The sequence below is a fragment of the Dromiciops gliroides genome, chromosome 1 (assembly GCF_019393635.1).
Source record: "Dromiciops gliroides isolate mDroGli1 chromosome 1, mDroGli1.pri, whole genome shotgun sequence".
In the NCBI taxonomy this organism is placed as follows: Eukaryota; Metazoa; Chordata; class Mammalia; order Microbiotheria; family Microbiotheriidae; genus Dromiciops; species Dromiciops gliroides.
The window spans coordinates 40063325-40077866 of NC_057861.1; the positions used below are offsets into that span (position 1 = coordinate 40063325).

The following is a 14542-nucleotide window of genomic DNA, read 5'->3' on the forward strand; positions in this document are numbered from 1 at the left end:
TGCCACTCACTACCTATAAGACCTTAGACAAGTCAACTTCTCTGGACTTCGGCTCTCTCATCTGTAAAATGGGGGGACTGGAGTAGATGAGCTAGAAGATCCCTTCCAACCCTAAATCTATGAACCTATGGTGGAAAAAAGGACAAAAATTTAAATAGCTCCTGCCCTCAGAGAACTTACAGTCTGCTAGAGAAACAATGCTATCCAGAACCTCTAGTGCCCAAAGTCCAGGCAGCACTGACTTGTGCTAGAAGGGACCTCAGAAACCAAGTAGTCCAGCTCCCTCCTTTTATAGGTGCAGACTTATCCCCAATCTGAAATAAGGGAAGCATCTTTTCCGCGATCATCTGTGACAAAATGGACCAGAAGCTTCCTCACTGGTCCCAAATGCTGCTGAGTAGTTACTTTTCAGGAGGTACCTAACTAGTCTTGCTCCTGGTGAAAAGATTGTAATGGGATGTTTTGAAGGAAATTTCATCTTTGAATGACAGGTTTAAATTACACATTCATTTTGTGGAGGTTAAATTGAAGACAACTCATTTAGAAATGCCTCATTAGCATGGGTGATAAGGTATTGCCAACCTGGAACAATCGCTCCACTAAATGTCCTTTGTAGTCAAAGACTTATTAAGATGATGACTCTATCACACAGCAAAGAAAAAAAAGAGGAAGAGGAAGGATAGCTGGTAGCTAGGTGGCACAATGGAGGTGGATAAAGTGCTGGCCCAGGCATCAGGGGGACCTGGATTCAAATTTGACCACGGACACTAGCTGGGTGATTCTGGGCAAGTCATCTAACCCTGTGTGTCTCAGTTTCCTTATCTGTAAAATAAGCTGGAAAAGGAAATGGCCAAGCACTCCAATATCTCTGCCAAGAAAACCCCAAATAGGGTTGTAAAGAATTGGACACAACTGATCAACTAAACACCCCCACTAAAAACAAGGATCACTGGAAAGAGAGACTGGAATAAACCTTCCATCCCTCAAGTAGGAGGTCACAAATGCTCGTGCCCTGCCCTAGGTACCAAGGATCCAAAGGCAAAGATGAAAAAACAGCCCCTGTTACATTTTTTTCCTCAAACCTTCTATATGCCCTTTCCCTCTCCCTCTGAACAGAAGACCTCAGCTCTTACTTTAGTGAGAAAAATGGGGCTATCCATCATATTTCCTATTCTGCCCCTCAAAACCTCTCTCCACCAGCATGCGAGCTCTCCTCCTTTGCTACAGGCTCTTACCGGCCATGGTTCTTGAGATACTTGAATCCGGTCCTTTCTTTTTACAGATTTTTTTTCAAGCAGAGGCCCAGAGATATAAAATACTTTGCACTAAATCAGACAGGTGTCCTCTGGAAGAGCAGAGCCTCAAACTAGATTCCTCCGACTCAATCCAGGTCTCTGTCTCCTACAGCAAGTTAATTGTTCTAGCCAAGATCAACTCCTCCATCATCAGAGACCAGGCATAGACCAGTTCTAGAGCTGGAAAGGACCTTAGAGGCTATTTAGTGTAATCCCCTCTTTTTTATAGCTGAAGATACCAAGGCCCAGGGAGGATAAGTAGCCTATTTGTACCTTTTATCCCACCTTATTTTCTTTTTTAATCATTATCCCTTTTGTTTCTCCTCTTCACTGTCTCCTTAACTGTTTGGCTCTTTTCTCTGCTGCCTACAAACATGTCTAGCTCTCTTCAGTCCTTAATATACCTTTACAGGATCCTGACGTTCCCTCAAATCATCATCCCTTCTCTCTCCTCCCTTTCACGGGTAAGAGGTTTAATAGATAGAATTCTGGACCTAGAATTAAGAAGACCTGAGTTCAAATCAGGCCTCAGGCCCATACTAGCCGCATGAACCTGGGCAACTCACTTAACCTGTTGACCTCAGTTTCCTCATCCATAAAATAGAAAAACAACAGTACCTCCCTCTCTGGGTTGTCATGACTATATATATATATATATTAGTGAGGCAGTTGGGGTTAAGTGACTTGCCCATGGTCACACAGCTAGTAAGTGTTAAGTGTCTGAGGCCAGATTTGAACTCAAGTACTCCTGACTCCAGAGTCGGTCCTCTATCCACTGCGCTACCTAGCTGCCCCATGACATTACATTTTAAAAGCACTTTGCAAACCTCTAAAGTGCTATATAAATGCTAGCAATTGTTATGATTTCATAGTCAAAGTCCTAGAAAGAGCTCTTTATTTTTACCTTGACTGCCTTACCTCCCACTCACTTCTCAACTCCTTGAAATTTGGCTTCTGACCTCATCCACTCAACTGAAACTGCTCTCTCCAAAGGTGGTAATGATCTTTAAATGACTAAATCCAAAGCCAGTTCTCAGGTCTTATCCTTCTTGACCCCTCTGGTGGCCAAGACTATTGACTACCTCCTCCTTCTGGATGCCCTCCCTTCCCTAGGTTCTAGAGCTCTGTTCTCTCCTAATTCTCCTCCCAGGGCAGGGAAGAGAATGAGCACTTATTAGGTGCTTACTATGTGCCAAGCACTGTGCTTTACAATTATTATGTCATTTGATTAATCCTTACCAACTGCTCTGTGAGGTAGGGGCTATTACCCCCATTTTACAGATAGGGAAACTGAGGCAAATAAGTGAAGTGACTTGCCAGGGTCACACAGCCAGTAAGTGTCTGAGGTCACACTTGAATTCAGGTCTTTCTGACTCCAGTCCCAGTGCTCTGTGCACTATGACGCCACCGAGCTGCCCAGTGACTGCTCCTTTTTGGACCATCATTCATGTCCTAATCCCTACATCTGAGTGGACCCTAAGGCTCAGCCTTGGGCTCTCTTCTCCATCTACATTCTCCCTCAGTAATCTCATGAAGTCCAAGAGGTCAGTTATCACCTCTCTAAAAAGCTAGCCGGTTTTTATGATTAATGATGACTGTGATGATGGATTTCTCCACCTAGAAGCCCAACAGGCATCTGAGGCAATTCTCTGAGCAAGATAACATTTATTAACAGCGATGTGTATAGTTGTCAGTAAATGGGCCAATGACTGGCCTCCATTAATGCCAAAGACCCCAAGTAAAAGAACAGCTCCCTTGTATAGGTTTTGAAGAGTATAGAACAAAGAATAGAACATGGTATATGACATCATGGGATTGAGGACCACATGACTGCTTACAGAGCTGAGGTGTTTGGAACTATATGATTGGTTGGAAGTCTGGTAATAGGGGCTAACGAGGACCCTTCCCCACTTCTCTGGAGACTAAGAAGTGCTTATTGTTTGAGTGTAGCTATGAGGTTTATAGATAAGGAACAGACCATTTGGATAGCAAACCAGATATCCTTGAAGAATAGCTTGGTGGTGTAAAGATACTATACCTACTCTCTAGTGTTCATAGCCGCCTCCCAAGGTCAGCTAAATTCCTTGAGGCAAAAATAGACCAGTGATTAGCAGGAGAACTGGATTTTTTAATTTAACCCATCACAGGCCAGCTGAATCTCTGAAGTTCAGAGACAAAGAACTTGGCTTTTGCAGTTAAAGGACAAAAGCAATTAATTGTAAATGGGATTAATAAGAAAATTATACAGGATCAGTTAAATCCTCTCACCCTCAACCTTGCCCTCCTCCAAATTTGACTATTTATTTTATTGTTGGGTTTTTGTTTTTGTTTTTGTTTTTTTTGTGAGGCAATTGGGGTTAAGTGACTTGCCCAGGGTCACACAGCTAGTAAGTGTGTCAAGTGTCTGAAGTCAGACTTGAACTCAGGTCCTCCTGACTCCAGGGTCAGTGCTCTATCCACTGCACCACCTAGCTGACCCTTGGCTACTTATTTTATTTTATTTTTTATTTTTTTTATGGTTTTTTTTTGCAGGGCAATGAGGGTTAAGTGACTTGCCCAGGGTCACACAGCTAGTAAGTGTCAAGTGTCTGAGGCCGGATTTGAACTCAGGTACTCCTGAATCCAGGGCCGGTGCTTTACCACTGCGCCATCTAGCTGCCCTTGGCTACTTATTTTAAAGGGAACCTCCATCCTCCCTCACACCCAGGCTCTAAAGTCCATTGCTTTCTTTACTCCTACCCACCACACTGCCCATATCCAAATCAATCTCTCAGACTTGTTAATTCTACTTCCACAATATCTGTCACATCTATTCCTTTCTATCCACTCCCATGGTGACCTCTCTTTCAGTCCCTTATCTAAATCCTTCACCTAGAATAGGACAATGGCTTCCTAACTGCCCTCCCTGCTTGCAGTTTCTGCCCTGCCTAATCCATGTTCTTCACAGCTGCCAAAATAATCCTCCTAAAACACATGCCTGACCACACCAGCTCCTGGTTCAAGGATTTTGGATTCACTACTCATCACTTTCCAGGATAGCCAGGATTTATTTACTGCTTCCAGGTTTACAAAGTGCTTTACAAATAATATCTCATTTAAAAAAAAAAAAGGAAAAGGACATATATGTACAAAAACATTTATAGGAGTTCTTTTAGTGGTGGCTAAGAATTGGAAATCAAAGTAATGCCCATCAATTGGGGGATGGCTGAATAAACTGTGGTATATGATGGTGATGGAATCTTATTGTGCAATAAGAAATGACAAGCAGAATGATTTCAGAAAAAACTGCACTTACATGAACTCATGCATAGTGAGGTGAACAGAACCAGGAGAACATTGTACACAGTAACAACAATATTGTTCAGTGAAGAACTGTGTATGACTTAACTATTTTCAGCAATATAAAGATCTAAGACAATCCCAAAGGACCCATGATGATGTTATCTGCCTCCAAAGAAAGATACTGTCTGAATACAGACCGAAGCATACTATTTCTCTCTGTGTGTTTGTCTCTGTGTCTGTGTCTCTGTTTCTCTGTCTCTGTCACTGTTTCTCTCTTTTGTTCCAGTCTTTTTATACAAAATGACTAACATGATTACACATGTATAACCTATATGGGATTGTTTACTGTCATGGGAGAGGGGTGGATGAAGGAAGGGAGGGAATTTGGAAATCAAAACTTAAAAAAAACTAATGTTAAAAATTGTTTAAACATGTAATTGGGGAATAAAATAAAATATCATTTTTTGTTTGTTTGTTGTTGTTGTTGTTGTTTTGCAGGGCAATAAGGGTTAAGTGACTTGCCCAGGGTCACACAGCTAGTGTCAAGTGTCTGAGATCAGATTTGAACTCAGGTCCTCCTGAATCCAGGGCCGGTGCTTTATCCACTGTACCACCTAGCTGCCCTAAAATATCATTTTTTTTAAAGTAAAAAAAAAAAAACAGAAAAAAAACAAATAATCTTTCATTTGATCTTCACAAAAATCCTGGGATATAGGTACTGCTATTATCCCCATTTTATAGATAAGCTAACCGAGGCCATCAAAGGTTAAGTGATTTGTACAGGATCACACAGCCAGTAAACATCTGAGGTCAAATTTGAACTCATGTCTTCCTGACTCCAGGTCTGAAACTCTATACACTATGCTACCTGGCTGACTTTGGTTCATCTTTTTTCCTTCTTATCCTTTACTGTACATATCCAACCAGTTGTCAAATCCTTCATTTTTCTCTCCATGTTCCTATCCACGCCCCTTCTTTTTTCTCCTATTGCCTGACCCCGGCTCATGTTCTTTTCTAACTTAGGTAATTCTACTAGCCTCTTAACTGATCTTTTGACTTGTCTATCCCCTCCATCCATCCCTTATTTGGGGAGGCAAGAGATTGGATCTCCCCATCTCACGCTGGGGCAATGATCTGATCAGCCCAGAAGCTTCCCCTGACAGTGTCTGATTTGAGAGGGAATTTGCCAGACTGGTGTCCTTCCATGTCTTCCATATTGATGCCAGACTTAGTGATTGGTCCCAACTCCACTCCAGCTCAGAACTCCGGAGCTCAAGTAACCCATCAGCCTCAGCCTCCCCAGCAGCAGGGCATCTTGGATGTCCCCGTGTCCAGCCAATATCCATCCCCTTTCAAAGCCATCCTTCACTCTTCTTGCCTAAGCCATCATCTTACTGTACCCCTTGGAACACATGTATACTCTACTCAGAACCCATTAGGGGCTCCCCATTATTTATAGAATGAAGTATAATTCCTGACCCTTGTGTTCAAGGCCCTTTGCCCATCCATCATAACTTGTGTTGTGTTCCTTCACGGAATCAACATTCTAGCCAAATTAGATCACTCACCATCCCCAGTTCTACCCCTCCTCCTTTTCCCACTTTACTCCCATCCTCATAGGCAGCTAAGCAGTATAAAGGGGAAATGGAGTCAGGCTGACCTGAATTCAAATCCTGACTCAGACACTTAGGAGCTTGTATGACCCTGAGCAATTCAGTTCAGGGTCCTTGTTTGTAAAATGAAGATGCCCAAGGTCAAAAGGCAGCAAATATCTTGTACATCCCTCCTTATGTATGGGCAGTATTCTCCCCATTAGAATGGTAGCTCCCTGAGGGCAAGGAGGGGTTGGTTTGGGTTTTCTTTTATCCCCAGCACTTAATGCAGGGACCTAACACACAATAAGCACCTAATAAATGCTTGTTGGTGGATTGATGGACAGTGTAAATGCCATTGGTAGTCTCAAGATGCTAAAAGAAATTGAGGAAGGTTCCCAGCATGCCTGGCTGACCCCTCATGGCAAATTTATGGGATGATATAGGGAAATCACCCAGGATGGGCAGGTGTAGATGGGTTTTGATATTCATCCTTTCAAGGGAAAATTCACATGCATCCATTGGAGTATTTGAGTATATGCCATGCGCTGTGCTAGGTGCTGCAGATGCAAAGACAAAAAGGAATCAAGTGCGGCAGCTAGGTGGCACAGTGGATAGAGCACTGGCCCTGGATTCAGGAGTACCTGAGTTCAAAGCCGGCGTCAGACACTTAACACTTACTAGCTGTGTGACCCTGGGCAAGTCACTTAACTCCAATTGCCTCACTAAAAAAAAACAAAAAGGAATCAAGTCCCTCCCCTCAGGAAGTTTACATTCTCTCTGAAAGTTTTATTGATGGAAATTGCCAATGACCATAGCAAGAAAGGCACTGCACTACATACTGTCTGGAGATGCAGACCCTCTTGGAGTTTATTTATTTAGTATTGATTTTAGTGGTTAGGTGGTACTAACCTAACACTGGGTCTGGAGTCAGGGCGACCTGAGTGCAAATCCAGCCTCAGACACTAGCTGTGTGACTCTGGGCAAATTGCTTAACTCTGTTTGCCTCAATTTCCTCATCTGTCAAACAAGCAGGAGAAGGAAATGGCAAACCGCTCCAGTATCTGCCAAGAAAACCCCCTAATGGGGTCAGGAAGAGTCAGACATGACTGAAAGTGACTGAACAACAACAGCAATTGATTTTAGCATTAAGTGTTAAGTAGGAGTCATGGGAAACGTGAGAATGTTCGGTAAAAAGTATAAGTGAGAGATGATACAGAAAAGCTGTTCTTTGGGATTTCTCTGCCTCCCATTATTGCCCCCTGCCCCACCCCCACCCCCTACTTGCTGGACTGTGACTTTGTTGGTGACCTTAAAAGAGAAAAAAAGTGCTTGGAGCATAAGTAAATGATTTCGCCTTTTCTTGTCCCCAGCACGATCTCAAAGCATAATTCTTCCTCCCTCCCCACCTCCCATACCCACCACATGTTTTACAACAGAGGTTCTTAGCCTTTTTTTTTTTTTTTTTAGTGAGGCAATTGGGGTTAAGTGACTTGCCCAGGGTCACACAGCTAGTAAGTGTTAAGTGTCTGAGGCCGGATTTGAACTCAGGTACTCCTGATTCCAGGGCCGGTGCTTTATTCACTGTGCCACCTAGCTGCCCCGGTTCTTAGCCTTTTTGATTACATGGACTCGTGGGGCCAACTGGCAAAACTTCAGGATGATAGCCTTCGTTCATAATTGAAAGGAATGCTAAATTTCATCTGGAGGTTACTGAAAACAAAGTCATTTTTTTCCCCATCCAGTTTCACTGACTCTCTGAAATCCATTCATGGAAAGTTAAGAACCTCTTCTTCAGTGAATCGGGGAATATTAGATCTTGATTCAAACCCAGTGCCTTCATTTTGCACATGAAGAAACTGAGGCCCAGAAAGGTTTAGAAATTTACATAAGGTCACACAGCAAATGAATGGCAGCCTTGAGATTCAAGCCCAGGTCCCCCTGACTTCTAGGCCTGACCCCTTCCTGCTCCTCTACAGAACCAACATACATGTGGTTCTGTGTGGTGTAGGGGTCAGGGGGAGTGGCATATCATTCTTCTAACTCTGACCCGAGCTATGTCTGGAGGAGAAAACTCCCCTGGTGCATTTGAAGTGGAACCAATTCGACTCTCCATTCAGTTTGGCTCCCTTCCCCTAATGCATGTAAACCAGAAGCAAATCGACCCTCTATTCAGCTCCTTCCTCTTCCAAAGAGGTGACCTTGCGCTGTTTTCCTTGACCTGGATCTCTCTGCTAGGGGAAGCAGGCAGGCTGAGTTGCTAATGAGCTTGCTCACCCAGCTGCCTGTACTTCCAGTGGATTTGGATGCTATTATTATTTTTGTTGTGGTTATTTTGGAAGTAGGGGCCTTTTCTCTGTTGGGATCTTACCCAGGAGAATGAAATGCATCCCCTGCTTTCGTGTTCCTTGGCACCAAAGGGACCCCCTGGCTTTATATGTCATCCCTGTGCAGATGCCATGAGCTCTTTCATGACCAGTCCATGACTCTCTCTGGGCTCACTTATAAATAGGGACAGCATTTTGTAAGACCCAGAAGCTTTAATCATTTTTATGGTCAAAGATCTTAAGCTCATCCTGGTAGTTGATGGGTATTGGGAAGAACACTTGGTTTTGAATGAGCTGACCTGGGTTCTAATCTCAGCTCTGCTGCTTACTAAGCAAGTCATTTCCTTTCTCTTGGTCCCCATTTCCTCATGTGGAAAATGAGGAAATTGGAGTAGATGACCCTAAGATCTCTTCTCATTCTAAATGCCATGGGAACTTTCTTGGGGCCTTTCCAATGCAATGCAATTGCAGGGGTGGGGGCGGGTGTCCTACTTTCAGATTTAAGACTGCTTCCACTACGTACATGGGACAGGGGGAGAGATGGAGTGGAACTCTGCATTTTACCCCTTTGAATGTGGGGACTGCATGAATGCAAAGTGCAAGTTGGGTGGCAAGCATGGACTGCTGTAAGCTTGAAGATCAAGGGCTTAAGGAGAAGACTGTGATGTGAACTCAACTGAAAGGGAGGGGAAAAAGAGGAAGAGAGAGAAAAAAGCAGGGACAGAGGGAGGGGGGAGAAAGGGAGACAGAGACAGAGAGGGAGGGAGGGATGGAGAGAGGGAAAGAGAGAGAGATAGAGAGAAAGAGAGGGAGGGAGGGAGACAGAGAGAGAGAGAGAGAAAGAGAGAGAGAGGAAGAGGGAGAGAGGGGGAAATAGAAAGAGAGAGAGAGAGAGAGAGAGAGAGAGAGAGAGAGAGAGAGAGAGAGAGAGAGAGGGAGGAAGACAGAGATAGACAGACAGAGGGTATATCTGAGTGCCAATCTAGCCTCAGATACTAACTACCTTGTGGCTCTGGGCAAGTCACAAACTCTATTTGTCTCAGTTTCCTCAAATGTAAAATGAAGATACCTCCCAGGGTTGTTGTTAGGACCAAAGGAGATAATAAGTGTAAAGCACTTAGCACAGTGCCTGGCACATTTGTTGTTCAGTCATTTTCTTTTTTCTTTTTTTTTTAGTGAGGCAATTGGGGTTAAGTGACTTGGCCAGGGTCACGCAGCAAGTAAGTGTTAAGTGTCTGAGGCCAGATTTGAATTCAGGTCCTCTTGACTCCAGGGCCGGTACTGTATCTACTGTGCCACCTAGCTGCCCCCAGTCATTTTCTGGTTGTGTTGAACTCTTCGTGATCCCATTTGGGAGTTTTTTGGGCAAAAATCCTAGAGTACTTTCCTATTTCCTCCTCCAGCTCATTTTACAGATGAGAAAACTGAGGCAGACAGTGGTAAGTGACTTGCCCAGGGTCACGCAGCTAGTCAGTGTCTGAAGCTGGATTTGAACTCCCAAAGATGTTTTCCTGACTCCAGGCATGGCACTCTAACTGTGACACCTGATTGTCATTCCTGAGATAGGGACTATTTTGTTGTTGTTTTTTGTTCGACATAGTTTCTGGCAGAAAGTAGGTCCTTATGAAGAGTTGGAATGGTGTTCAGAGGTCATCTGGTCCAATAATCTGAGGCAAAAAGAGGGTGAATGATTTTACCAAAGTAACGGAGGTAGCTAGGTGACACCATAGTGCACAGAGAGCAGGCCCTGGAGTCAAGAGTTCAAAACCTTCCTCAGATACTTCCCAGCTGAGTTCAAGTACAGCCAGAGGTACTTACTCTCTATATGACCCTAGATTTTACCTCTTTCAGTCACTCCAGCTGTAATAAGGAAATAAAAATGATAGCACTTACCTTACAGGGTGGTTGTTGTAACAATCAATTGAAGTAGTCACCACCACCACCATCCTCATCTACTATCCCTCCTTCCTTAAAGTTGCCTCTCCTTCTGTTGATGACAATACCACTTTCCCAATTACCCAGACTTAAAACCTCAGTCATTTTCAAGGAATATTGTAGAATCACTTTCCTCTTTCTTGGTCCTCACATGTAATCTGTTGCTACTTCCTTTCAATAAGGTCTCTATGACATCTCTGCAATCTGTCCCCTACTTTCCATTCACACTACTGCCACCTTAGGACAGGTCTTCATGACCTCTCACCGGAGCTACAGTAAGTACCTTCTAACTGTCCTTCCTGCCTTCAGCATCTCACCTTTCTACTCCGTCCTTCACGGACTTGCGAAAATAATTTTCCTAGAACAAGCCAATCCTTTGCTTAAGAAGCTCAGTGATGCTCTCTATATCCTCTGTGATAAAATACAACCTCTGGCCTGGCATTTAGACACTATCATAATTTAAAGCCAATCTATCTTTTTAGTCTTACTACACATCCCTCCCAAACACACACCCACACCCTTCATATAGTCTGTGACCTGGGAGAACCAGACAAGAAGTTCTAGCGACAGCTAACTATGGCATTTCTGTGCAGCTTCCTCTTCCTTCAAGGCTCCGATGAGCTGCCATCTTTTTTCATGAAACCTCTCCTGATGCCCCCTCTCATCACAGATGTTAATGAAATTCTGATCTTACTGATTATCCAGAGAGATCCCCTCTTGTTGATACTATTATCTCACATCTATAATACCTTAAGCTTTGTATTTTTCTTATCTGGGGCTTTTTCCCCTATACCCTGGATTGATGGTATTTTCTCCCATCCATAACAACTTACCCTGCATTACTTTTGTCCTGTTGCATCTTCCCCAAACCCTTAAATGACAGTATTTTCCCCTACCTATAAACACCCTATCTAGTATATCTCTTATCTGAGGCCATGTAGCCTCTGCCCCGTATTCATAACTGACAGTGGTCCCTCTCATTCATAACACCCTACCTTGCCAAATTACTCTTGTCTGGGTATGAATTATATCTCTATCTGTCTCATAGAATAGAAGGTACCAGAGGCAGGGACTATAGAATTATGTAGAAGTATATTTTAAAACCTCCCTATTGGTTTACATAGAAGAATTAAGAAAAAAAATACTTCTTTGTTTTAAAAAGCTCTTTCTAAAAATCTTTGAAAAGGTGTATGATAGGGGCAGCTAGATGGCGCAGTGGATAGAGCACCGGCCCTGGATTCAGGAGTACCTGAGTTCAAATCCGGCCTCAGACACTTAACACTTACTAGCTGTGTGACCCTGGGCAAGTCACTTAACCCCAATTGCCTCACTTAAAAAAAAAAAAAAGGTGTATGATATGTCAGGGACAAAGGGGGTTTCCTTAGAGAAATGGATTAAGGGGGAGGAGGTATTATTCAGTTGCATCTGATTCTTTGTGACCCTATTTGGGATTTTCTTGGCAGAGATAATGGAGTGGTTTGCCATTTCCTTCTCCAGCTCATTTTAAAGATGAGCAGCTGAGGCAAACAGAGTGAAGTGGCTTGCCCAGGGTCACACAGCTAGTAAGTGTCTGAAGGTGAATTTGAACTCGGGGAGATGAGTATTCATGATCCAAGCCCTGGGCTCTATGAAGCATGGCGTCACCTAGCTGCCCACGGGGGCAGTATGTAACCTTTCAACAAACAAACAAAAAATAATAATAATAATAATAATAATAATAATAATAATAATAATTCTCTTATTTATATGATTGTTTTCTACCCCTACAGGACCCACCTAAGGGAAGCTCCCTGGACTCCTATGAAAGGAAGGCATCCTCATGCTTCCTATTCAGAAAAGATTCTCCATCTTGATATCCCATCCTTCCCACTAGGGAATGGGACCAATGGGATAAATGGGATGGTAACTTGGTTATGTAACAATTCTGGAGTGTAAACCCCAACTGTATTTCTATAAATTGAGATCTTTGCTTTGCTTTGCTTTGTTCAAGATACCTAAAATTATCTTGGGGCAGAAGGTCATGTTGATGGCCATGGAGGATTATTCCAGTTTAAATATCTCCAACCTAGAAATTTCTGTATATTAGATTAATGTTAAATAAAATAAAATTGTTTCTGGTAGATTAATCTAAAACATGGAGTACATGTTAGTGATAATGTTTTTTCTTCAATTTTATTATTTTTGTAGGTCCCATGCCCAGCTCAGTATCTTGTACCTAAGTAGACTTTCATTCTTTCTTTCTCTCTTTCTTCCTTCCTTCCTTTCTTTTTTGGTGGGGCAATGAGGGTTAAGTGACTTGCCCAGGGTCACACAGCTAGTAAGTGTCAAGTGTTTGAGGATGGATTTGAACTCAGGTCCTCCTGAATTCAGGGCCAGTGATTTATCCAGTGGGCCACCTAGCTGCCCCCCTCCCCCAGTAGACTTTCAATACAAGTTTGTTGAATCAAACACAAGGGGAACAAATGAGACCCACCTGCTGGCAAAGTAGAAAACTCCACAAAGGCCTCTTTCTTTTCTCTTTGCTCCAGAGGAAGCTGCCACGGCATCTGATGGGGTTTCGCCAAAACCTTCACCTTGTAAGCCATGTTGGGCTTCAGGTTAAAAAACTGATACTTATACCTTGCGGCCTTGACAATGTCAAACTCCTTCTCGTTGAGAAAGATGACGTGGCTGTAATTACTGTTGGTTGGGAGCCAGGAGAGCTCAGCTGAAATCTGGGTGATGTGGTCTACCCGCAAGTGGGAAGGGGCCACGATCACGTCCTTGCCCACGAGCAAGGTACACTGGAGCTCGTCCGAGTTCCCCCGGCTCGTGATGCTCTGCACGGAGATGCGGTACGTGCAGGCTGCGATGTTCAGCTTTTCAATCAGGGCTTTAGTTCTGCTCCCCAGGGTGAGATTCATGCGGGTCTCGTTGTCAACAAGGACATTGTAGCTGATCACTGTCCCCCATCCTGGTGGCACAGCCGGGGGGTCCCAGCCCACAATAACACTTTTGGCTAGTTGTTTGATAAGGGTGATTCGTCTAGGGTAAGGCACAATGTCTTCTCCGATCTCGTCAATGTTCACATCCAGCGTCCCAGCCCCATTGTTGATGATGCTGGAGTCTCCCTGGGTGGGCGAATTCAGATCTAGAATGTTCTCTCCTTCCAAGCCCACGCCAGAGTGGTTGATGAAATTCTGATCCTGTTCACTCCCCAGTGTGTTGGACAAACGGGATTCATTATCCTGGACAAAATCCACAAAGTTGGAAGGGACCAGTCCTCTCTGTCCATCTAGTAGTTCTCCTGTTGAGGACAAAGAACAGCATTACCACACAACAAACATAACTGGAGTTTTCCCTTGCCTTGACATCAGCCAGAAACACAGTAGGAAGGTTGGGAACCAGGGAGGCATTATTTCTGAAAATGGCCCCAGAGGATATATAAACTCTGAGTTCCTGGGAAGTTCACACAGCTGGATAATATATTGTTGCCTGAATTGCCTTTCCAGCCTTCTGAAACCTTACCTTCTCCCACCTACTCTACCATTTAGTGACACCAGTCTCCTGGCTTGTTCTCCCAAGACACCCCCTCCCCTGACTCTGGGCATTTTTATTGTCTCTTCCCTATGCCTGGAATTCTCTCCCTCCTCATCTCTGCCTTTTGCTTTCCTTCATGTCTCAGCCCAAATCCCACTTTCTACAAAAAGTCTTTCCTGATCTTCCTTAATGCTAGTGACTTACTAGTCACTAATCCTGAGTATTTCCAATTCACCATATATAATGCAGATATACTGCATATAGACTGTATATGTATATACCTCTGGTGACAATTTCCAATTTATCACATATATACACTGTATATCTATTGCATATATAATGTATATGTACCTACCACATATATGTATATATTCACACACATAGACATATTTATCTCCCTATGTTCATTATTTCCCATTTATCACATATATACACTGTATATATCTATATTGCATGTTACATACTATAGATACTATATGTATCTACCACATATATTTATATGTATGTGTATGTATACATATATATACATCCCCACATTGATTATTTCTAATTTATATATATGTATTGTATATATCCCTCTGTTCATTATTTC

General features: G+C 43.2%; 1 protein-coding gene across 13 annotated transcripts in view; it reads right to left on the bottom strand.

Moving 5' to 3' along the window:
- The window catches only part of RIMBP2 (RIMS binding protein 2), a 522092-nt gene that overhangs the window by 63609 nt on the left and 443941 nt on the right, over positions 1-14542 (bottom strand). For all 13 annotated transcript variants that reach the window (XM_043966745.1, XM_043966763.1, XM_043966824.1 and 10 more), the window contains one exon: positions 12905-13717. In XM_043966745.1, coding sequence (XP_043822680.1) covers positions 12905-13717 — 813 coding nt within the window. The remainder of the gene's footprint in view (positions 1-12904; positions 13718-14542) is intronic.